Here is a 25,148-nt window from a genome sequence, read left to right on the forward strand (position 1 = left end):
TACCTTCCATGAGATTGTGTTGTTTTGTCCAGCTATCAAAATCTTTCAGGGCCTCAGAAAAATTGCTGCAGTCCACAGCCTATTTTCAAAACCAGAAGCTAACATTTTGTTTCAAGTTGCAGAGACATGAAAAATGCTGACTAAAGTTTTCAGAGAGGTATAGCACTTCCAGCTTAAAGTAATTTCTCCTGGTGAGATCAAGTCCAGCTGTTTCAATTCAAATAGCCAAGAATAAAAGTTTCCACCATTCATCATGAAAAGCTGGGATTTAGCCACTGGAGAGCTTTGAAAAATTCCAGCAAGCATGTTTGCAGATTTAAGTGCCTGACTGCCTTTTTGAATAGTTGAACCTAAGATTTATTTGCATATACATCCCTAGGGGCACTTTCTCCTTCTTGTAATCCATTCTCATCCTGCTTTTCCCAGTCCCTGGTTTTTGTGTAGTTGGTTGAAATGTTTCTCTTGAGTCACTGCAGCAGTGGAATTGGTTGAAAGTTGTCTATCCTTTCTTCCTTCCCTCCCTTCCTCTACAAGTAGAATTTCTCTCGGTATTCTGGCCACTAACCTTATGATTTTCCTCCCCATTTCAGACTTTTGACTTAAAATAATTTATTTATTCTGAAAGAGAAAGTTTATTTGCTCTCCTCCATTCAGCTTCTGCTCAACACGCTTACACAGCCTTCGCTCCATCTGCACACCTAGCCTGCACGTCAGGCCACTGACCCCTCTTTGCATTACACAGCAATTTCAGAGTTCCTTTATGCAGCTTTAATGGAGAGTTCCAGTCCCATCCTTAGTTTGCCAGACATGAGCAGGTTAGAAAGAGGTCTGCGTTTCAGTGAAGGCTTCCCATACCTAATACACAGTAGATGAACAATGAAACTGCTTTTGGAAATAGAAGCACTCTTTTTGGCTTTGCTGTCTTCCTGATGTTTTGGGCTTCTGCAAGAACAGACCACCTGCATCTCTAATGCTACTTTTTTGACTTGACTCCTATGGAAGTCCCCGGAGATGAATTTGTTCCAGTGAATGAAAATATAAACAGTAACCTGTAGAAACTGTATTTACAATTCTGGAGCATATAAAACTTTAGACATATAAAAAGGCAGCTGGATGTAAACTATGGTCACTCTACATACAGGAGATGTTGATTTCAAGTTTAAATTCAATATAGTGGTTGTAACTGAAATAAGTACTGGTTGAGTAAAACACTGCTGACTACAGCTGTGTTTTGATATGCATGAGAGTATTGCTGTGCTATGTACAGCTACCACTGGCAGAACAAATTACACAAAGTTGAGACTGAAGAGTTTTAGCTGACAGAAGCAATAACACGAGGGGGGTTTTGCAAAGTGGAAAACACTTTCTTTTTCTGATGTTCACTCTGTAAACAAAAGACGGTGTAAAACCACAGTTCTGTACTAAGTTTATAAAACATCCACTTCTCCATAAATTATGAAGCAAATGTACCCTTTGATGTAAGAAGGCAAAACTAAAAAGGTAGAAATGTCCTATAGTAATAAGAGCAATCTATTAGAAATCACTGGTCAATTTTTGACTAATGCTGTTAATACACAGAAGTCATTACCATTAAATGTTGTATTCTGGATTTGCTGTCTGTATATACTTGTTAATACTACCTGCACTGATTATTATGTTGTTGGAAAGGAGTGTGATTGCTTATTAAAAAGTTGAGCCTGGTACTTCTAATTTTCAGGACCTCAGTTGCATCTCCTGCCTTCAGACAAAGTGTGTGCAGCCCAGGAGCTGTGCAGGCGTTGCTTGATGAAATGGGCCATCTAGTGGCTAGAGGCTGGTAGTTAATTAAAAAAAAAAAAAAAAGAAAACAACAAAAAAAAAAAAAAACAAACCCCAAAGCCAATGGACTTTTTGATGGATTTTTACACAACACAGAATCTGGATGGAGAGTGGTAAATCCTCATCTTGCCTTCCTTTTCACTCCCTAAGTAATAGGCATTGACAGATCGTTATTTGTTTCCAAAAATGCCATTGTTTCTGTTCTCTGTTGTCCTCTCTCTGCTCTCAGGCTGTTTGCTGAGGTCCATACTAAAATCATCTGCTGTGGTGCAGTATTTGGGCAGAATAATTAGTGCTCTATTTACAAACTTTCAAAAGTCATATTGTAGCGTCGCTGTTACTGCCTGTATCTGAAATGTTGATTTTCAAAAACTCGGTTCAAATGCCTAGGACTGCCTGAATTTCACAGAATAGTAGCTGTTGGAAGGGACCTTGGGATCTAGTCCTACTCTCCTGCTAGAGCAGGTTGCACGGCAACACGTTTAGGTGCGCTTTGAATGTCTCCAGAGAAGGAAACTCCACAACCTCGCTGGGCAGCCTGTTCCGGTGCTCTGTCACCCTAAGAGTAAAGAAGTTTTTCCTCATGTTAAGGTGGAACTTCCTGTGATCCAGTTTGTGTCCATTGGCCCTTGCCCTGTCCCTAGGCACCATTGAAAAGAATCTGGCCCCATCCTCTTGACACCTGCCCGTTAAATATTTATAAGCATTGGTAAGGTCTCCTCTCAGTCTTCTCCAGGCTAAGCAGACCCAAGTTTGTCAGTCATTTCTCAGTCTTACCTCATAAGAGAGGTGCTCCAGTCCACTAATAATTTTTGTAGCCCTCCATTGGACTATCTCCAGTATTTCCTTGTCCTTCTTGAGCTGGAGTGCCCAGAACTGGACAGAGTGCTCCAGATATACCTCACTAGGGCAGAGAAGAGGGGGAAAATAACCTCCCTCTACCTGCTGGCCACACTCTTCTTCATGCACCCCAGAATACCATTGGCCTTCTTGGCCATGAGGGCACCTTTCCTTGCCACTCCCAAGTATCCCCATTGTCCACCTGTCCTTTATGTAATTGCTAAACCTTGCTCTTTGCTGTATGTAACTGGTGTGCAAATTAGGTTTTGTGCAAAAAGTGGCCACCAGAGCTGCCTAGAAATATAGTAATTAGTGCAGGTACACAGGATGTTCAAGACCGAGGGTTAAGCCCTTTGACTGGTTGGTTATTTTGACTTTGGATTCCTGTTGGTGGAGAGATTTCCACAAAATAAGAGTTTACGTTGGTAGCCAAAGCCTCCTCCTGTTCTGAAAAAACCTTGTTAAGAGGCTGAATCCCGCCAAACATGTGCCTTTGTTTTACATGCCACTAACGGGATGGTTTCAGACTGTTTTCACGTTCCATCAGTTGCATTGCTGATACCAAGAGGGCAAAGGCACCCGTCGCTGTGTACTCTGACGCAAAGCCATAGGCTCTGAGATTGAGTTTCTGAGAGAGGTCTTCACATGGGAGTACCTAGGGAGCATTGCCTGGCTCTTGGTAGGGGTTTGTCTCATGTAACATGAGAGAGGTTGCAGCTCACTGTTACACAGGGAACATGCTTTGAAGAACATGGCAGTGCATATGGGTTATACTGTAGTATAACATTCCTCATACCTGCTTTTACCCTGTGCTAGTACAAGGACACCAAAGCCTCACTGGAGGCAGTTCAGATGGAAAAGCTTGGTTTAAAAAAAATGGAACAAAGTGTTCTTTGTTACTAATCAGAGAAGGAGTTATCTGAGAAAATCGGCACCTGCCTGCTTTGTAAAAGAATAGAAGAAATGAACACTGAGGATCATTGTTTTCTGTATGGGATGTTTGCAAAATTAATTTAAACACTAAAAGCAACATTTGGATGTTTTTTCTCTTTGGAAACACCTATGTGATTCAGATTGAGTTACTACTACTCTGCAAACCAGATATCCACGTGGATGCCATCTAATCAAGTACTTGTCATCCTGGTATAAAAAGGGCTTCTTTTAGATAGTTGGCTTAAGGAAAGTTAATATTTTCTGTCCCTTTTCTCTTCTAGGATATTAAACACAACATTGTTTGAACTGTATGAAGCTCTGGGCAATTTTCCTGCCTTGTGGGTCTTCAACACACTGCTTGTGATTCTTCAAATTCTGCATTGTTTATGGTCCTACCTAATCATAAAGGCAGCCTACAAAGCTTTTACAAAGGGCAAGGTAAGAAAGCGTGGTACTGTTTCGTGTTTAGGATTTTAACTTTTTTGGTGTCAGTACAGGTTCCCTGTCATTTTGGTTACTTTTTCTTCCTAATCCATAACACGTTACTGAAGACACATGGGTTTTTTTGTAAACTCTTCTTTCCTTTTGTGGAAACTTTTTTTCTACTCCTTCTAACAAATGTCAGATAAGTTGATATACTCCTTGTAATGATCCTCATAGGTGCATCCACACTTCTTTTTTTATAATCTGGTACACTGAACCAAACCACATTAGGGAAATGGGATTAAAACAAAACCCAAGCCAACTGCTTTCTTGGGGTTGCCAGTTCGGTTTTTCTTCTTTATAGTAGTTGTTAGCAAAGTGTTAATTTCCCAGGTGGTAGTGATAGTAGTGATAATAGTAATTGAAATTCTGTTGTCTTTGCTAGTGGCAAAGTTACAAATCACAGCCTCTTTGGGGTTTTAGTATTAATGAGGTTCTGCAAAGTGCTGTGTACTTTTTCTAGGATTCCTTTGGCAAGGCTATTTGTGATAAAATTTAGTGTCTTGCTGTGTTTGTTCTATTTCATAGAAATACTAGCCCCTAGTATAATACAATTATACTTGCAGTGCAGACTTAGCACTTACATTTAGATGGTAGAGGTAACACAGATCATGTGAAGTACAGAGCATTTTGCTTTTAAAGAGTTGGTCATATGAGTGGATGTTTTAGGTATGTAACCACTTCCTAAGCGAATAGGATTGTTGTGCAGAAAACTGCTTTCGATGGATGCACTGGAGAGTTCAGCCTTATACTGGAGGAGCCCAGAATCTGCCACTCACTCTGCATGAAAGACAGTGCACTCATGAATTGTAATTCACCTGGAAGCCACACTTCAGTCTCTGTTGCTTTTAGTGGTTATTAGCCTCAGCTGTCCTATCTGAATTACACCAGTGACTTCAAGGAGTGCTTCTTGCTCTCTCTTACTCTGCTTGTTTATCTTTCCCTTGTGCTGTGCTGGAAGGCTGGGAAGTGGAACTCCTTGCATGTAAGTTTCTTTAAATTTACTATGAAAAAGATTTAGTCTATGTAATACTGGTGTTTGTGGTTTGGGTTTTTTTATTTGTGCTTTCTGTTTAGTATTTTTATCCATTGCTTGTGTTTATATATTTAAATGAAGGGCATCTTTGAAGCTCAGTTGTACTTCTTGCCTATTCGTTGCCTAATAACCACTCAAACCCACTTCTATCTGTAATATCCGTGTGCTATTTTACACATATATATCAGAAGGATAAACAGCTGCTCTATCACCATTCAAGAAGCGTATTTGAGAGTGTAAGTCCTCTGCCTTGTAGTTCAGACAATTGCACAGGAGAAAATTTAGATGATACAAGAGCACTCTCAGCAAGGCAGTGACCAGGTAAAAGATGCATATGCGTGACATACACACAGAGGATTCTTCTTCCTTCAGATCTTAACTCAATTCCTCACAACCCCCTTCTTTCCATTTCTGCAGTAAAATAAACAGTGTTTCCACAACACGTTACAGATATCTTACAGAAGATCTTCATTTTTAATTATTTTTTTAATTGTTTTATTATTACTTTTGGTATAGCTCAGCTGGTAAAGGAATTTATTATCATTAAATTTGTAACTAATTCTGATCTTTTAATTTCTTACTCTTTGTTATGCTTAGGAGTTTTATAAACCTAGATATATATTTTCTAGACTCCTGTAGAGATGACTCCAGTAGATTCTTCTGGGTATAACCAAGTGCTGCGAGATGTGTTGCTATCAGGTTTAAGTGCAAAGGCTCTGGTATGCTACTGCATTTTAAATATAAAGAGAGCAGATTACATGTTTAACAGAAGTGACTACAGCATAGAATCTTCTTTCGATAGTTTGGCTTCAGGGCAGGACCCTAGCAGAAGAATTGACAGGGAATCTAATATATTTAGGGGATTTAATATGACACAGAATTTTTTGATTATCTGGTCTGCCATCACGTTGATCACAGGCACTCAGTACCCTGTGATGGGCCCATTCTTTTCTATCTGATAAAAGTGAAATTCTAAGCATATTTCTGTATCCCAAACAGCTTTATTATAAAAGTCCTTTAATATAAAAGAGACTGAAGTAATCAGTTAATTGAAGCTATATAAGTATGTAATCAAATTTTTCACCTCAGCTCAAGTTCTGTTTCATAGGTGTCAGAATTGTGGGCTTGCTAAGCATTAACATTACAAATTTTGCTGACTAGGAGATGTATGGGAACTGTGTGTCTCCTTTTTTTGTTTTTCCTCTGTTACCAAGTGGAGTAGTGTCACTAGGTGTCTGATATTGCAAGGATGGTATCACCATGGGGAGCCCCAAAGGCAAATGACTGTTTCAGAGGTGACAGCCTGAGAGCAGAATTGTCCTGAGGGCTTTCTGGAGTAGAGGAGGATTATTCTAAGCAAAAAAATTACACACAGTGGCCCTGTTCTTTAATTGTTTTGATTTCTCTGGAGAAAAGGCTCACCATGTGTTTTGCCCTCTTTGTGTCCATTCACTATACTAAAGTCAATTGGAATTGCTTGATGTGGCAACCAGCACGGCATGGATAGATTCTGAATGAATTAGGAAGCTCAGCTATACAAACGGGGGTGGAATCAGGCATGGGAAGCTGCATCGTTAAAGCTGCATGCAGATTAGACCTCATACATCTTTCTGTTGATGGGGTTTTTTTTTACCTTATCTGATGCACTTTTACCAGTTTTGGAGACTTTCAAGGTCAGACTGGGTAAAGCTCTCAGTAACCTTGCCTGACTCCACAGCTGACCCTACTTTGAGGAGGAGGTTGGGCATAGACTTCTTGAGGTCTCTTCTGACCTGATTTATTCTATGATCTTGTAAGTTGCCAGTGCCATTGCTACCATCCTGGGAAAAACATCTCACTAAAAATAGGGCAGGTAGGGCCTTTTCTTTGGTGGCTTTTTTTTCTGTTGCCCTTGTTTGCTCTTCTTAACCTGCCTTATTCAGGTTTTTACTTGTTTTGGGTGCACCTGACTGAACGGGGTGAAGCAAAGTCACCTCAGGGATTCTAAAGGGACTCAGTGCACAGCTCTCAAACTTAGTGATCTTCACCTATGGTCTACAAAGGAGGAGAATGGGCTCCTTAACCAAGGGAACAGCATAAATACAGTAAATGGGTATTAACTGGCAGGAAGGAAGTCAGCTGGAAATTAGCAGGAAATCCTGACGATTAAAATCATTCAATTTCTGAGGCAGCTTTCTAGTGGCATGATGGAGCAAACAGCTGAACTGCTTAAGTAGGTTTGTGGCTCCTGTGGTAGGAACTGGAGTGGACTATGTTCAGTGTGTCCAAGCCCTATTCTTACCACATGGCTGAGGTCAGAGACTGGAGTTACCTCATGTAGTGAGTTATTCTTCAGCCAGCACTTCTGTCTCCTACCGCCAGCCCATAGCACTGTTCCCTGGAGCTGTGTGGCCTCTAGAAAATGAGTTGAGACATGAGAGGGGAAAGCTGGAGTGAATATTTTGTGTTACCAGGTCAGAGAGAAGCACCCCAAAGGAAGTACAGGAAATAAAGTTGTAGTAGGAGAGCAGAGGGACGAGGCTAAGTTGAACTTGCAAGCTTGGATTGTTGGTTCCTCTAGTCTGTGCCCAACCCTTTGCCACAAGAACTGTGCCCTCAGTTGGACATAGCACCTTCAATGCACCAGTGCAAAGTTATTATCCTGCATTTGCACATGGCATATGTATGGACAGGCATCCATGTTTTAAGTGAGTTCAAGCAGGCAAAGGCAGAGGAGTGTGTGTGAGAGCTGAGATTGCCTTCAAAGCTCAAAATGAAAAAAGTTTGAATTCTCTGATTCTGGCTTGAAGTAAAAAAAGCTCAGTTATTTCCTTACAATCACCTACTGCTTGCTTCTTTTCCAAATTCTACAGGTAGCAAAGGATGACCGAAGTGACATTGAGTCAAGCTCAGATGAGGAAGAAACAGTACCTCGTTCAAAGACCCTCCACAGCCCTGTCGCCACTAATGGGACTGGTGGTGCCAATGGGACAAACGGGTATCTTACTGGTGGCACTTGCTCAGAGGAGCATTAATCCTTTAGTTCAATCATGAGACACAACCGGAATGAACTGTTTGCTACTGGAAGTAAATTATAAGTTGTGAATGCGATTTCTTCATATATCTCAGCATCAGAAAAAGTTAGGAGTATCAAAGCATTCTGATAGTGCACTACCATATTTCCTGTTTGTGAATGAAGACAACACACCATTCTGTATATGTAGGCATGCTGTATGTGTATGTAACTGACACAATGGGAGCAGTATTTTCACTTGTACTGTCTTTGAAATATTATTTATTTTGTATTCTTTGGGGAACTTCTGGACAAAAGGGAATATCCATTCTCTAACTTTATCTCGGGATTCTCAGCGGCTTAGATCTCTTCTGTCCATCCCTGTTGCTTATGCTGATCCGCTATAAGTAATAGTTGTTTGATTTGTTACTTACAGTAAAATAGAACATAGCTTTATAGATTCTAGATCTGCTTCAGATATTTTTGCTACCTTTGTGTTTTAAAGTGCTGGTTTTGAAATTGCCTATCAAATCACAGTGGCCGTTCCTCCAACATAAAGTTTTAGAACACTGGATTGATATTTTAGATAGTAAGTACTGTGGTAAGTTAGCAGTTTGGGGGAAAAATGTGGTAATTGTGGGATATTATTTTAGCATAATTTAAAATTCAATTTGGTGGTTAATTGCATTAGAAGTAGATTTGATTAGTTGTGCAAATACCCAAAAGCATTGATGTCTACAGTTAGGAAAAACTCATTCTCACTGGTTTCTTTTTTTTTTTGCCTTGCAATTTTTGACCTCTACAGATTTTAACTTTTTTTGCAGAGATTCCATGTTGAAAGGTTTGTTTGTTCAAGTGAATCTGTTCTTGGCAAGTTCAGGTGGATAAGAGCAGGGGTATAATGGAAAAAGCAGCAGATTAAAAGTTCATTGCTTCCTTGGACACAGTTCAGTCTAGGTATCACTCTTATCATTATTGCTACTTTCATGGTAGAGTGAGAAAGAGAAGGCAGAATGTCATACATTACCAGAATGCATGAAAACTTGAGCAAAATTCACTTAACATAATTCACAGCAAATTTTGAATGCTCAGCAGTATTTCATCACCTCTAGAAATAAAATTAAGGGTGTTCGTAAAATAATTCTGCTCTCCTTTTTTAACCAAGGTTTACAAACTGTGTCCTAAAGAAGACAAACACCCAAAATAAACATCTTTTTAAAAATTATATACACATTTCTTCCAGTCTGTAGATCAAAGTTTGATTAAGGATGCTAAGGATCATACAGCTTTTGCAGGACACTTTTCTGTGATTTGTGAGCAGTGCCAAAAGTAGGCAAGGTTCTTGGGTAACAGATTCTATGCAACCTGCTGTTCAACAGTATTGTGTATGTGCACACAGAACCAATATACTTATAGACCAAAGACTTATATATATTTAAAAAAAAAAAAACAAAAAAAACAAAACAAAAAAAAACAAGAAGAAAAAAAAAACAGTAAAAAAAGGGGGGGGGAGAATAAACCAGGGAAAAAAATGTAACAGAGTGTCTCCTACATACAAAAGGATTGGAGTGCTGTGTTCAGCTGGGACTCTAAGCCAGGAAATCTTTCTGATTCCTTCCACCTATGCAAACATCAAAATATAGATTGGTTTCTGATGCCTTTAAACATGTTTAAAGGCTCTATTTTATACAGAATCCATTGAAGACACTTGTGTCACCACTTATTTCTTTGAAAAACTAAGTTTCATCCTATTCTACTGGTCACTCTTGGAAACTTATGAAACCTTTATTGTCCATAGGGACCCTCGTATGTTAGCAAAAAATGTGCTAAAAGTAAGGGCAGAGTGACATGAATGAAAATAGTACCTCCACTTAGTAGACGATAAAGAAAACTGAAAAATTGTGATTTCATACAAGTATCTACCAGCCAGGTTATGCATGTGAAAATACACTGATTGCAATAGAAAGTATCCCATCCATATTATTTGAAGTGGCAGTTATTTAATAGTTACTGTCAAGATGATAACAAGATTTTAAAACAAAATCATCCTGGGTTATATTGAATGAATGGTCTGATTTCTGAAATCTGGGCTGCTAAGATGGCAATAGAGAATAGCAGTCTATACACACCTTTTTCAAGTGTTAATTACTACCTCCACTGGAATATTTACCTTCTGCAAAGATGGTTACAAAACTGGCATACTGGCAAAATATTTTGTCTTGCATGGGACGAAATGTTACTCTGAACTATCAGCATAAACAACATAGAAAACATACAAAAGTACTGTAGTGCTGATAACAGGAGAGAGAGCAGTTCCCAAAAACAGTTGCTGTGCAAGAAGCAGGAGATCTTTTGTCCCTGTTGATCCTTCCCAGCTGCGCTGTACACTGTTGATTTAATTGTACAGTCAATGCTGCAGCCCTTGAGATGATTTACCATCGCTGGCTACATACGCTCTTAGTGTACCTCCAATGTTAAATAATGCAACTTGGATTGAAACTCTTCCTTTGAAGTTCACTTGCATCGGTGATGCACCAAAGCATGTACACAGTAACCATGGTACAGCTGACTCCCAGTGTCTTACTTAACTCCTGGCTTTTTGGAGTCCGTTCTTAGCAGCCTAGAATAAACTTTATACAGATATGCCTGGAAAACAGGTGAGATGAGAGATTCCAATGAACATTGCAGAATGCGGTAAGAGTAAGGAAGCATTGAGAACTTCACTAAACTTTGCTGAACAATCACTAAACTTTCAAGCTACACGTTTTTTATGGAAATAAAAAATTCACACTATTGTTTCTGTCTCTAGTGGGATGGACCAAGTGTTTTTGTGAACACACGTGACAGTGTGTTTTGATTTGTTTCTTTAACCAATGAATGTCAACACTTTGGCTTCATCTTCCTCTCTGCAGAGAGAATGTTCTGCAGCTATTTCCTTTTTAATTTGAATTTCTTTGCTTCTCTGCTGAAAAGCTTTGCAACATGCTTTTGGAAGCTATTAAGTATTTAGAGGATAATCATACATATTCCAGAAAATTGGTTGATTCGCATGGCTCATGGTAAATGCGGGATCTTAAAAAGTTCTGTATATTCATACCTTTTGTAGAATTGTCATTTTAGTCATTTTAGAAATGAGGGTTTGTAATCTATAACCTATTTGTCTTCAACTTCTATGCTCCCTTTTTTATAGTACAGTACACGACACAGTGGTTGAGATGTTGAAGTAGAAAAATGAGGAAATTATATATAGGGTGTATCAGTAAATAGTAAGAATTTGTCTTCTCTCCCTAGCCAGCCCAGAATATAGAAAAATAAGATTCTTGTCTCCCTTTACTGTTTCTTGTATTGGCATATTTTGTACCAAAAAAAAACTATATAGTGGTTGGTTTGTTGTTTTTTTTAATAGAACACTAAAATCAAACATTGCAGAAAATGATAGAAATATCTGATCAAACAACAAGGGTGGATGTTGGAGTCTTTTGGATCTTGATCAATGTTCAGTAGTGCTAGTTCTAAAATACCAAAGTGTCCCATGCTGTTTCCTTGTTGCCATTTTGTAGGTTTTTCTATGTGTTATTTATTTAATAATTCGAGCAGCATTGGAACAGGTGTCACAGCTTCACGAGCTTCTCAGTCTGTGAACATTCTGTGTGATTGCAAATGCCAAATCCTTTTTCTGAGACCCAAGTACGTGCACTAAAGTTTTGTTTACAGTAAAGCGATTCTTGTCTCTAATCTATATCTGTTTCAAGTGAAAATCAGTTTCTGTTTCTGAACGGGACATGTGTCAAAAGCCGTTACCTGCAGCAAATGTCAATGCTGATCAACACAGGTTTATTTAGACACCACCTGGGTTTTACACAGAGTGCTCTAATACGAAGTTTAATACCTGTTTCATGCATCTTCTCATTACTGCACCCTTTCGTATTGTCAGAGAAATATGGGCTACCATTGGTTTTCTACAGTTGATGCTTTGGTATTTTTTTATTCTCTTTGCTACAGCTCATTTTTGTATGTCTCCTACTGTCTACTTCTTGTGACATTTGTGTGAGAGGACCTATCGAGTACTTTTTACCCTTCCTGTGATGTAGACCTTACTAGACCTAACTTCAGTGTTCTGCAAACTACAGTTGCCTTTAAACCAAAAAGCAAAACCAGTTTGTATTACTTGTTTTGACTGGTTTTGATTTGGAACAGGGATCTATTGGTAACTTCATTAAGACAACCTTATTCTTTTTTTTTTTTTCCCTTTAAAAGGCACTGGTGGAAGTTTGGAAAAGTGGCATACATATATAGCCTTTAAACTGTAAAGATTTCTGATTGTAGTTGCAATGAAAACACAGTGTTTGGGTTTGTCTGTCAGAATTCTCAGTCTTTGAAATTGCTTTCAATTAAAAAACTGGAGGAAATACTATGAAATGATGTTTTAGAGCTGTATCAGTGATCACACGTAAGAGACAAAAGACCAAAATTGTTGTCTGATGTGACCAAAAATGCAACCAAACACATTTTACAGCTTCTGTTGAGCTTCAGCTTCTTGCAGGGTTTAACTTTTATACATGAGCCCTCATACCGTACTGTGCACACTGACTGCCAGTTGCAGATCAGGGTGGGGCAGAGGACACTATTTCACCTGTGTTTTCCTGACAATCCTGTGCTTGAGCAACTCTCTCAGAAATGCAGTGGTGTGTAGGAGCTCCACTGTCGCAGACACAGTGATGTGCTAGCTAAGAGTCCTTTCATGTATAGCTGTTGTGTAGAAATTTGGGAGTTACTTTGTGTTTTACTCAGTTGGTTTGGATTTTTTTTAATATGGAAAATAATTATTTCTCATAAAATCTCTGGAACCAATCAGTATTGTGGGCTTTTTTGATTTGAAGACACTTTCATAATAAACTTAAGTATTAGGAATGTAGTGTCGGTTTTCTTCTCTTTTCTATGAAATGCAAACAATGTTTTCCTTTGTTTTAGCTTAAAGATTGTTATCCACATTGCAAACTCCAGCATTTTTAGAGTGTGTTCAGGTGTGTCTTTGCTGAGTTTGTCACTGCAGTATTTTATGTTATTTCTTGTATAAACAACTGTTTGAAACAGTAAGTGTTAGAAGGACGAGTTCTCTCTAGAGAAATTAAAATATTTTAATTAAAGAAAGACATGTTGCTAGGATTTCAGAAGTACAGATTTGCATGTTAATAATTTCTGAGTGTCCAGCTTGCCCCACTTTGGAAAAACTGTACTTTTTCAGTCTAAGTGATCAGAGCTTCTTTAAAGTAGCTGTTCATTCAGACGTTTCGGGCTAAACTGTCAGTTGGCAAAGCCCCACCTGCTGACCCTCCTGGAACTGAGAGAAAATAGTGACTCCTGTACCGTGGTTCTCCTGAGGAAAAGCTACAGCTCTCGATTTTGCCAAGAAAGCTGCGTTTTTCAGATCATTAGAGCAGACCAAATCTGCTTGCTTATTTATGGTAGGATTCTATGGTTTTTCACTACTGTTAAAAGGAAGAGAGGTAAAGGGGTTTGTTGTTATAAAAAAATAAAACAAGGAGTTGATGTAGCAATGCACTGAGCTGGAATTGCTTTCATATACTCACCAAAGTAAAGCCTACGAAATACCATTGTCGGGCAGGCTCTGGTGCAGCACTAAAAGACAGAGAGGGAGTACTTAGAAATGGGATGCATGAAAACATTCTTACAACTTCAGCAGAAAATTGAGGTAACAGTTCTAATAGCGCAAATAGCAATTACATGGGAACCTCCACACATCTGTTGAAGTTTTACCTCTGGAGGAGAAGTAAACCTGGAGATCTGCATTATGTTTAAAGACATAATTGCTGTAGTTGTTAATATGACTACATGATAATTTATAGAATATTGTAGTGCACTTAATGTATCATTGGAATTCTTGTTTGTTGAAGAGATTTATGAAGAGGTTTAATTATGTGGAAATATGTCTTGTTTTATGTCTAATGTCTTGCTTCTTGTTCCACATATACCCCTCAACTTGCATTGCACAAGGGAGAGCCACTGTTTACAGAAAATGTCTCAGGATAAATTGAAAAAGAGCAAGAATTTTTTTTATGTACTGCTTTTATGCTTTTAAGTCTGTAAAGGTCCTTCTGGACAAGAAACACAGTGGTTCTTAGAAGAAGACAGGAGGTCAGAGCTGCTTTAGAAGAGGTAAACGGTGGCAACACAGTCTCCTGTGGTACAGAAGGTGAGTGGAAGGAACTTAAATGTATGTGTGCTGAATGGGTAAATTTCCACATGAGTCAGTGTCTCATCATGCTGTGATGCACAGAGGCTGGGAGATGGTGTGGAGAGATTCCTGCTCCATGCCATTAATCCCAGCTCTGCTACTGTAGGTGGAGGGTTGGTTCTCCCTAATTCATGCTGGGGGGTGTCCTCTTTGTGCCCTGTTCTGCAAGATGCTAGTCCTGCCCCTTGACAGATTTTACGCTGCCTACCCTTGTCCGTGGCTTATCTTCCTAAGTGGGTTTCACAGAGCAGGGTGTCAGTTTGTGCTCAGGTAGTGGAGGAGTCCAGGATGGTCATCATACAGCTTTTTTCCAGAGTTCCAGTGCTGGGGAGTTCTAAAATGTAAGAGACCAATGAACTTGGGTGTAAGAGCAGCATGACCCAACTTGTAAAGCTAGTGCTATAGTTCACTAATTATGATGATGTACTTTTTAAAGCTAGTGGCTGGCAACATGTATTCCCATTCCCAAATTAATACCCTTTCCTAAACATCTGAAAAAAGCCATTGTACCTCTGATATTTTTCAAATACTTACAAGTGTATGCTCCTCTCCCTAGAAGGTACTATGCAGCTTATTTTTTACTCATTCCAAAATAAGACAGAGCAAGGTTGCTGTACAATTGCATAACAGTAGCGTTTCTTGTCATATTTAGGCTTCTTTTTGCAACCTCCCCACATGAAAAAATAATCCTGAAATTCAGAGGTAGAATGTGATCCTTCCTTAATTAGAATTGTATCAGCTCCCTCTTGCATTAACCTACCTAGCAACTTTATGTCCCGATTCTGGACTTTTTAAAAAAAATAACCTCCCCTTTTAACTACCAGCAACAGTACTTTTAATTACTATTGCTGTCCTAACGCGTCTTTGAAAAAGCTGCTTCCTATCAGAAAGGCTTGCTATTTTACAGTTATATTTTTGTAGTCAATCTAATTTTAATTTAAGCTTAATTCAGCCAAAGCATTTAGATGTTACTGTATCTCATTTTTATATGCACTTTCTTATTGAACAATCTCCAAGTCAGATCAGTGCCCGTAGCTCTTATTTTATGAGGCAACCTGATCTATATGCCAGCTCCAGAAAAGGATTTGCACATTTGCTGTCTAGATTGCTTAAAATGTGTATCCAACCTTTGGTCCTTCAGCAATGCTGAGGAAGATATGACCTGGGCTGTGGTACCCACTGGACCACATGAGTGTAAAAAGCAGCTGGGACTGCTGTCCAGTCTAGAAGCAGCTTTTTCTTAATGTAAAGTTCTTTAAATATCTGTTCTTTCATAGCAATTCCCTACTAATTGAAACGTCTTTAAAAAAAAAAAATAAAATTGGCAAATAAGGCACATGTCAACCATCGAGATTGCTCATAGTTAATCTATGATGGTCTTTGCTACTCTTGCAACTAGTCCAAGAACAAACCAAGCTGTTCCAGATGGAAAAATTCTTATGTAAGAAATCATCTCTAAGATTTGACAGGTAGCTACTCTAAAATGCTAACTGTATCATTTGGGAGAGGAAAAATGGATTGCTAACAGTGTCATCAGCTGCCATCTGGATAGGAGTAATGCACCATCAAAAGCAAAATTGGATGCAAATTTTTACTGCTTGTTCTGCACCAAACAACACAGTTGAGAAATGACAGGTGAGGGAAACTTCAGCAGGAGCAGCTGAGGAAAGCGAACCAGGTTTCTCATGTAAGTTGCATGAACCTGAACTGTAAATTCGGTATTTTGATTCATTGTGGTGCCATTAGCAGAGCACTTAGTAAAAGCGGTGCCTGCTGCAGTACAGTCCTAAGCAGACTGTCAGAATGACGGCCTATATCTAGAGAAAGCTGGACCCTAAAACAGCGGTAATTGCTGTAGAGTTGCAGTTGACAGCACCGAGGATTGCATGTCAGAAGAGTGTTCCCTCTTTCCTTTAGAAACGTGATTTTATCAGATGGCTTGTCTGCCTTTGCACAAGGTATAGGAAAACACAGGCTAGTAAGTCATGCAGATACTGATGACTACTGTTAAAAGAATACAGTTATCGATTTGCTACCTTGTCTTTCCATTAGTGAAGCTGTGGCACCTCAGACATGGAGCTAGATAAGCAAGTTTATCTCATTATCTTCATTTGGAAAATTAAGGATTAAATGTGCATGGTTTTATTTTTAACCTATGAGGTAAGCATTTACATGAACGTATTGTGCTTTAACTTAGGCAGCTACTACACCACCCACGAGGTCACCCCGCTGTCGCTTCTACCTACTCCTCGCTTCTACCTACTCCTCGCTTAGGCAAAAAGTTAGCGTATGCAGTTTGACCTTAAATGCCTGGAATCCTTTATGATAGTTGCCATCAGTGATAAAGAACGGTAGCATGCTTCTAAATCAAAACAATGATGATGTATCATTGGTATTTGTTCAACAGACCTGTTTCTTCCCCAAGCCGGTTATTCTAGCTGAAGCTCTGGTGCAGAAGAGGATGGATAGGGAAGAACTAAGCCCATGATCTAGTAGCCAGTATGAAAAAATCCATTGAGGCAAGTCAGTCAAAGAGCATGTGTCCTTGTAGAGAGTTATCCATCAGGTACAGAGCAGGTGAGTCAATAGCAATTAGCATTGTTCAACATGCTGTGACTGAAGAGGAAGCAAATCAAATTAACACTAATTGTATCTTCTTTCGGCTCACGATTTTGGTGCATAGCCACTTTAAAATATTTATAAGGTCATATAAAAAAAAAACACTACACATTTGCATGATTAAATACTATTTTTAGCATAGTCTGTCAGTCTCCCTAACAACTTTTGAACCTGTTGCTCACTTACCCTCGGTCTGAAACGGAGATTGTGTTGCAGCTATTGATGTTCTTACAGTCAAATAAAAATCAGCACCCAGGAAAGGAGAGAACCACAAGTTAATGCTCTGCATGGGAGGAAGGGTGAGAAGAGTGCAGAGGCTAAACTAGCAGAACTTGGGAGTAGTGCTGGCTCATCCAGGAGGGAGACTAAGAAAGAGCTGGGATATTGCAGTGAAGAGAATACCACCCTTTCAGGACAAACCCACACATCTGAGGCCAGAGGGCCTCATTCCCTCTGGGTCTGCTGGAACAACTTGTTTATAAGCTCAGGATTCTAAAGGGTTCTTTGTATATAATTGTTAGAGTGATTAGGGATAATAGGAAAGAAAAAAAAGGAGTCTAACTGTCTGGCAATCAGCTGTCTCCCCCTCCCCCACCAACCTTTCAGACATACAATCCTATTCTGCAATAACTGATGTAATTGGATTGAAACGATTGCTTTCAAAAAGGTAAGAGTATTACCGTAATTATTCGGTATGGTTTATTCATACAGTTGAAAAATGTACTGTAATCTGCCTGTGGGACTAAGTCATGTTTGTGTATGTTTGTTCTATCAGGTTCTGCGGGGCTTTTAAAAAAAGTTGTAAATCAGTCACAAATGAGTTCACGGTGATTTTAGTGTATTCAAATGACCAGATTAATGTAGGCAATATTAAGGTACTGAGTAAATTCACAGAGTTTACTGAATCATTCAAGAAGACAGTAAGTTATATAGAACAACTGAAATATGACAGAAGCACAGCATAACTTCCATGTCTTTCTTAATTTTCACAAGTGTTGTCTTTACTTGTTTGCTTTTTAAAATATGTCCAACAACATTTAAGAGGTTTTATGAAAAATATCAACAACTCAGTTTAACCACCTCCACTCTTGCTTGAGTAGGTGTGTAATAAAACTGTTCTGTTAGCCAGAAGGACTCTTAGAGTGGTTTGATTTCTTTTCAAATCTGACCTCCAGTTAGCATACAAAAAAAATTGTGATTAATTGCAGTTAGTACATATGTTGTTATTGTTTAATATTGTCTTCCCAACAGTCCTTAAATTCACAATATATTTCCAATATCTATTAAATTAAATACCTTTTATTCCAGATTTTTATATTATGAGATAAATTTGATGAGGTGCCAGTTGCTGGTACATCAGCTGTCTTCTGTATGGTCAGCGTTAGTTGGACCACACATTTCAGGCTTGACTGTTGGGAGCTATGTATGGGTCAGCAGTGTGACACGGAAAGCAATTTTCAGGGTTGGGCAAACCCATTTAGGAAAAAGGAAAAGCATTTACTGACCATCACTAAAATCTGTCTGCCTTAAGATAAACCTGATCCTGCTAATAAATGGAGCGCTACCACTGACTGGAGGGTGCTGGTTGATGTGTGTCATAGTCCCTAAGCTGCACATTCCTTTTGAGCTCAAGAGCTTTCCCATATGCTCTTTGGGGCATTTCAGTCTGGATTTGGGTGCTATCCAGTACACTGAGATCTCAGTTATTTTATCGGTTGGGTCAGTATGTAGTATTATCGTCATTGTCTTTACTATTATTGGATATCACTGTATTGTGCAGCTTCAGAACAAAAAGGGTTTTCAGAATTTAAGACAGATCTTCAGCTAGCATGAAGACTGTCTTAGGGATATCAAAAGCCAGTTTTACTTCATATTTTATAGTAAGTAAACCCACAAATCTATTGTTTACACTTTCCTAGCTTTTACCTGCTTTTGGAATGCCTGACTACTGTAGAAGATCTGCATCTGATTTGCCTTCCCAAATATAAGCAAGTTCATTATTCAAACTGCAAAAGGATCTGTAAAGGTTTAAATTACACATGATAAACATTTCAAACTTTATTTCTTGCTTTAGGCATATGCACCAAACATTTACAACCAAGCACATCATCTTTTCTAGCAATTGATTCCTAGGAATGTAAATTCCAGTGCAGTGGGTGTCGTATATTTTATGTTCTCTGCATAGCAATCTTGGCAAAATAATTTTGTTAGAAGCAATAAACCAACTACTCGTGCCTGGGATGAACATGAAAAGAGAATGGCAGTAAGTCTGAGCATTTGTCTTTGTTAGAGCATGTTTCTATTTTTTTCTCCTATGAAGACGATGATCAGATATGCTACAGAATCCATGTGAGCAGTATGTAGACTCTTAATGAATAAACTGCTCCACTTGAAAACATGGAAATGATGTGGCTGTGCACTGTCTTTTTGCTTCCATAAAACAGCTGTAAAATAATTGGTTGATGAGCCTGAAGTTCTTACTTTCCAGAGCTACTAATAGTTTCTTGGCACGGGCAGGTGGAGGAGGGCAGGAGTGTGCTTCAAAATAAATACAGTCATTCTGGATACAGGGGCAGTGCTGTTAACATGAAGGGTGAGGGCTTCTGTACAAGAAAGGAAGAGAATAAGAGATACCAACCCAGCAAGGTAATACAGCAGTTGTAGAACTTGGGAGAGAAAACAGGAAGCGCAGAGCTGGCTGGATGCACTTTTTTTTAACTGCTGGCTTGTCTGTTGACCTACTTAGAAGTGCCTACAGCTTTCTTTCAATGGTAGAACCAATGAGTTGAAAGAAAAAGCTGCAATTTAAATACTCCTGCTAGTATAGTTGGAAAGGAGGCATAATCTGCTAATGAACAATGAGACCCAGTATTTGAAGGCAGCCTCCCAGTGTGTGTCTCTGTTTGTCCCATTATTGGCTAGAAAAGTCTCAGAGAGTACGTAGGGTTTATAGACAGGGCAGAAAAAAAAGGATTTATTTCATTTGAGATGTCTTTGTAGTAATGCCTAGTAATCTCTGCTGCCTTTCTGTTCTAAAATGGTAATGTAATCAGTTGGCACCCTTACCATTCTTGCTGCTTGTTTTGTGTCTATCTGGCGCCTGTAGCACAAGAAAAAAAAATCAATAGGACATACCAAGGAAAACAACGCATCATTAAGAAAATAGCAAATTATGCCCTACAGGAAGAAACTGAAAGTTTATCTTGTTTTTGAAGCCAAGGTGTGCAAACATGGGTTACTGTTTTTCATCAAGATGCACTTTAGCCATCTCATAGACTGAGTGCAGTCTGTGCTGTATCCGGCAAGTTGTACTGTTTAGACAAACCAAGTGATTTAAAATGCAGTTCACGTCGGGCTGGGCAATATTCTCAACTGTAGTAGGAGTATCTCATCAGCATCAGCAGATTGAAACATGCCTACAAGGCCAAGTTTACATATTAAGCTGATGAAGGCATGGGAATAAAGTAGGAGGGGAATGTTTTGGATTTTTTTTGCCCAAGCATATGATTACAAGTTGGGGTAGGAACAGTAAGTGCTGCTCTGGTTTTATTAGTAATCGGGAAGACCAACATCCACACTAAACGCTGGTTTGAACCAGCTCTGGTCTGTATTATGGACTACAGAGTAGTGGCAACCGGAATGCATTATGAGTGCATCTCCCAGTTTAGTTGCCTTCCAAAAGGAAATGCTGTTTGCATTTGAGATATGAACCAAAGTGGAGGGATCAGCATTACTTTTTTATTCTAGTGATCTTTTACTTCACTAGAATTTCCGGGACTGAATTTAGTGATTTTACTTTAACTGTTATAGTATCAAATGCATAGTTTTCTTTCTTGCAGCTGTCCATTTAAATATTTGGCAAAAGGAAAAAGACTTACAAATAAGGCAGAAAAAAAAGTTCTAATCAAAGCTGAGTACTGTGGCAGTAAGTCACCTTGATAAATAATCTATGTACCTTAACAGCTTATCTGTAACTACCCTATTTTGTACTTTAATTCATTATAGCTCAGGCTTTGGCGTATCTTAAGACTTGCAATGACAAAGATAAAGCATGTTACCGTAAAAGACAATTTATGTAATAAAGCAAAATGACTAGTCAGTTCTAAAACATGCCCAATAAAAGTATTAGTGTTACTCATTCACCATTGCCATTCAAGTTTCAGGCCAGCATTTCTGCCAGGCTACATCTTCTGGGAGCCAGGAACTTCTGGGCTACAGCAGGGTTCTATTTCAGGTCTACAATTTCTCATCAAATCAGTACAAAGGTCCCACTTGCTTCTGTTAAGAACTTTATTCAACAATAGAATGCATATCAAACATTTTTGTTACTCCCAACAGAAACAGGCATCCAGACAAGAATTTGAAACAGGCAGTAAAATATAGTTTAACAGATCAAAAGAAAAAGAATTTGTACACATGAAAATGAGCTAAAACAGTGGAAAGCACAAAACAGGGTAAAAACTAAGATCAGTAACCTGTGTCACAGATCAGTAAAGTAATTGCTAAGCTCTAGTGCATTATTTTGGTAGGTTTCAGGTATATTCCAACCACATACAAACCTGAAGGGCACTTCTGTGCTTTTGGGAGACGTAAATTACAGAAAGTACTTTCTTTTCAATGTCTTCTTGGGGCAGCTAAATGGAGATCATTGATCCAGTAAAGCAAGCAGCTTAATGACATAAAATTTACATACCTGAAGATATTCAATCAAGGAACTCGTCCTGTTTATACTACTACACTGTTGTTGTACGTCTCTAGATGACAGTGGACAAATACTGGTTTTGTTATTTTTCTTTATTTAGAAATCAGATTAAGACATGGATAAATACATACTTTCACAATAACGAAGGAAGGGAAATGTGCTGTACAGCTAGAAAGTTAGTTCTATGCAGATTTATAAGACAGAGCAGTGAAAGCTTTTCTGATGTTGGCAACGAATGCAGAAAAGTTGTTAGTTTCTCGCACTTTGAGCTGGAACTCTGCTATGCAGTCCAGAGGAGGTGTACAGGAAGTAACTAAAATGACAAATTTCAAAAAGATTAGACTATTATTTTAAAAAAAAAAAAAATTGTTTTTCCCTGCTTATGAAATACAAGCATAGTTTGATATCTTCGTATGTTTTATCTTTATCCAGTGTTTTTTGACTAATTTCTTTCAGCAAAGACAGCCTCAAAGAACACACTTTGTTTCCTGTAACAATTTAAGCTCCTGCTTTCCAGTAATCTATAGCCTGCTCAAAAACTGGAACGCGTTCCTAAACATTTTTGTTTCTCCCGGGTAGGCAGACTGAAAACTGATGTAGCCCAGCATGTAACAAACTTAACTCCAACACAGTTTAGATTTGAATTAGTAAAAGCAGAAATCTATTCTGTCCTTGCCTACAGGCACAGCAGAGCAACAGCAGCACCCTGTTCAGCACAATACTCAAATTACCACTGCTGTTCTTCCTAACTGAAATAAGACCCATATTGCAAAAGCTGCTTTAAGATCTGAAAGGTTGTACCCTTGCAGAAGAGGAATGCTGGATTTCAAGTTTTAACCTATGTCACACAACTATAAGGGTTCTCCACAATAGTGGCAAACCTAGGTGGTTTTTTCCGCAATGTTGGCTACTCAAACAGGTTGAAATACATCTGTCAGCATAAACACTCACTCTAGCACAAAGGTAAGAAGCAACAAACTACAAACTTAAGCACTTGTCTATCCCTGTATCTCTTCTCTCTCTTGCTTTGCTTGACACAAAGTAAGCAGCAGCTCCACCAATGGAGGGGAGTAAACATAAGCAGCTGTACTTTCATAGAAATTAACAAGAGAAACTTCATTAACAAATATATATTGTCATTGCAAGATTTTTCCATTCAGAAATTGGAAGATAAAGGTTATAACTAAACTTCTCATATAAGGGTGTCAGATTCTGCCCTCTTAAGCGCTCAGAATTCACATACCTTCATAGTCTCCCTGTTCATTTATAGAAAGGGTAAACACATATGGCTTGTCAGGATCTTTGTGGTCGATGTGTCTGAATATGAACTGTAATTGTTCATCTAAAGCAAACACAAAGAATTAATTAACAATGTTAACCACTGCCGGAGAGTCACAATGATGGCTAGAAATCACAATATTAAGCTAGAGTTTCGCTTAATATTCATCGAGTGCTTACAGTTTAGGTAAACCTTGTCTCTTTGAAAGACAAATTTTAACATACTGTATTTTTCCATTTGAGAGACAATAGTAATGCCTGGGAGGGGAAATTCTTCAGCTGAGCAAGGTAGCATGTTCTTCACCGTGCAATCCACGATTAACCACATTGTATCACTACACATAGACACTACGGGCACTTACTGGGAATTCTGCGTATCTCCAGCCCAAGCCGCTCTTCAAACAGTTGTTTAGACTTGCATAGTCGTTCCAATCTCTCCTTAGCAGCTTTGTTTTTAGAAGATATTACTAGAATTTTAAAAGCCACCATAAATATCAAAGTAAAACAAGCACATAAAAAAATAGTAGAACAACATATCAAGAGCAAGCATTGAAAACAATTCCTCCACTAATTAGGAAAGTCATCTTATCTTTTGCTTACTTACTTTCTTTTTTCTTCATCAACTCTTCTTTAAGCTCCTGGATGCTCTCAGTCAAGTCCTTCTTTTGCTCTTCTTGTTGATTTAGGTTAGATTTTATTTCTGTGAAATGCTCTTGATTTTCCGATATGCGTTGGCTCTGCTGGAGAATCTCTGATAGGAGGCAAGAAAATATGAACAAATACAGTTTATTAAATAGGCTCCTGCTATTTAGTACTTACCTAGTTTGAGATTACTCATTTGAATAAAAACGTAGTGAAATGCATGCTTTCTCAACTGAAAAGTCAGCATAGCCATACTAAGAGCATCAAATAAAACCTTAAAGTGAAAGTTATTCAAAAGACAAGCTACTAATTAGGGAGCGTCCTCTGATACTTAAAACAGAAGCAATTTGTTTCTGGCATCAGCACTATGTACATCTCCAATGCATGAAGATGATGGATCCTGTCCACAGACAAATAATTTGACAGAAAGTGTGGAAACACTGACTGACACGAGAGTTGCAATTATTTTTACCTGATATTCTGACATTTAACTACAAAATTCAGAGTAGTTAATCCCAAACTGATAGGCTGACTGCATGCTATAACTAATACAGAAGAGGCATAGGTAACCTCATTATATGTGTTATATATATGTGTGCTAAGCAATTTGATTTACTGTTCCTATTGCAGTCACCAAGTTCTGGCACTTCATTGTTTTACATACTTAACTGCCTATACCACTATACAGAAAACTTTTACCTGATCTCTGTCTTTTTGCATCACTAATGCTTTCCAACAAATCACTTTTGACTTGCAATTTACATCCTGTACCCAAACAAATAGGTTTGGTTTTGATTGTTTGGTTTTGATTCTATCTTCATTCTGATGATTTACTTTTTAAAATGGCAAACGTTATTGAGCGTTATTAAGTTAATTTGAGAAGTATTGGGCGTGATAAATAAAACACCGTACTGTACCATTGTTATACTCCTGAATTTTATCAATCATCAGGTCCCCTTCTTTCAGCTTCTTGGACCATTTCTCTGCAATGGAAAATTATTTCGGTTATTTGAAGAAGTCCGATGATAACTCGGAAAAGCAGCAGAGGCGATGGGAGCCTGGAGCCTCCTTACCTGACAGCGACTTTATGGACTCCTTGCATGAATCTCTCAGCGCCAAAGTCTGATTGATCTGTTCAGGGCCGCAAACGCTTTTAAATTTAATCCAAAAGTCCTTTATCTCTTTTTCAAAGAGGAGGATCTCATCTTCCGTCTTTTTATTGGCCATAGCGCTGCCGCAAACGCGCGGGTAAACGAACGCGGCGGCGATAACTCACTGTTCCGGGATAAACCTTCGGGGCGGTTTTTCTCTCCTTGGTTTGCTGTTAAACTCTCTCCCCCAGGTTTTCGAGGCTCCTACGCCGAGCTCTGTCGGCGGAGCGGCGTTTCTCTCGCGGTTCCAGCACTGCCGGGCCCCGCGTCCCGCCAGGCCCAGGGCCGCCCGCTGCCCTCCCCGGGTTTCAAACCGCGGCGCCGTCCCGCCCCCCGCGCCGCCCATTGGCCCGGACGCGGCCCGCCGCGCGGGCTGCCGGGAGCGGGGGAGGGGGCGG

General features: G+C 39.0%; 2 protein-coding genes across 3 annotated transcripts in view; one reads left to right on the top strand and one right to left on the bottom strand.

Annotated features, from left to right (window-relative positions):
• The window catches only part of CERS6 (ceramide synthase 6), a 123,159-nt gene extending 113,158 nt beyond the window's left edge, over positions 1-10,001 (top strand). The window contains exons 9-11 of one of the 2 annotated variants that reach the window (XM_054069705.1): positions 3,873-4,029; positions 5,036-5,059; positions 7,963-10,001. In XM_054069705.1, the coding sequence (XP_053925680.1) occupies positions 3,873-4,029; positions 5,036-5,059; positions 7,963-8,124 (343 nt within the window). In that variant the 3' untranslated portion in view covers positions 8,125-10,001. The remainder of the gene's footprint in view (positions 1-3,872; positions 4,030-5,035; positions 5,060-7,962) is intronic. The other variant, XM_054069706.1, reaches the window with a different exon arrangement.
• Positions 10,002-10,010: 9 nt separating this feature from the next.
• Positions 10,011-25,099, bottom strand: SPC25 (SPC25 component of NDC80 kinetochore complex). Its single transcript, XM_009555560.2, has 6 exons — positions 24,673-25,099; positions 24,517-24,582; positions 23,562-23,708; positions 23,320-23,424; positions 22,923-23,021; positions 10,011-21,992 (listed from the first exon to the last, which is right to left on the bottom strand). Exons 1-6 carry the CDS (start codon positions 24,824-24,826, stop codon positions 21,862-21,864), a joined length of 702 nt encoding a protein of 233 aa, XP_009553855.1. The 5' UTR covers positions 24,827-25,099; the 3' UTR covers positions 10,011-21,861.
• Between the last annotated feature and the right edge of the window lie 49 nt (positions 25,100-25,148).

This window comes from Cuculus canorus, chromosome 6 (assembly GCF_017976375.1).
Source record: "Cuculus canorus isolate bCucCan1 chromosome 6, bCucCan1.pri, whole genome shotgun sequence".
NCBI lineage: Eukaryota > Metazoa > Chordata > Aves > Cuculiformes > Cuculidae > Cuculus > Cuculus canorus.

Coding starts and splice junctions, on each gene's coding strand:
- SPC25 (XM_009555560.2), bottom strand. CDS start 24,826: ATGGCCAATAAAAAGACGGAAGATGAGATCCTCCTCTTTGAAAAAGAG. Junction 23,709..24,516: donor AATTCAGGAGTATAACAATG/GTACAGTACGGT, acceptor GCCTCCTATCAG/AGATTCTCCAGCAGAGCCAA. Junction 21,993..22,922: donor TGAACAGGGAGACTATGAAG/GTATGTGAATTC, acceptor TTGTCATTTTAG/TTACTTCCTGTACACCTCCT.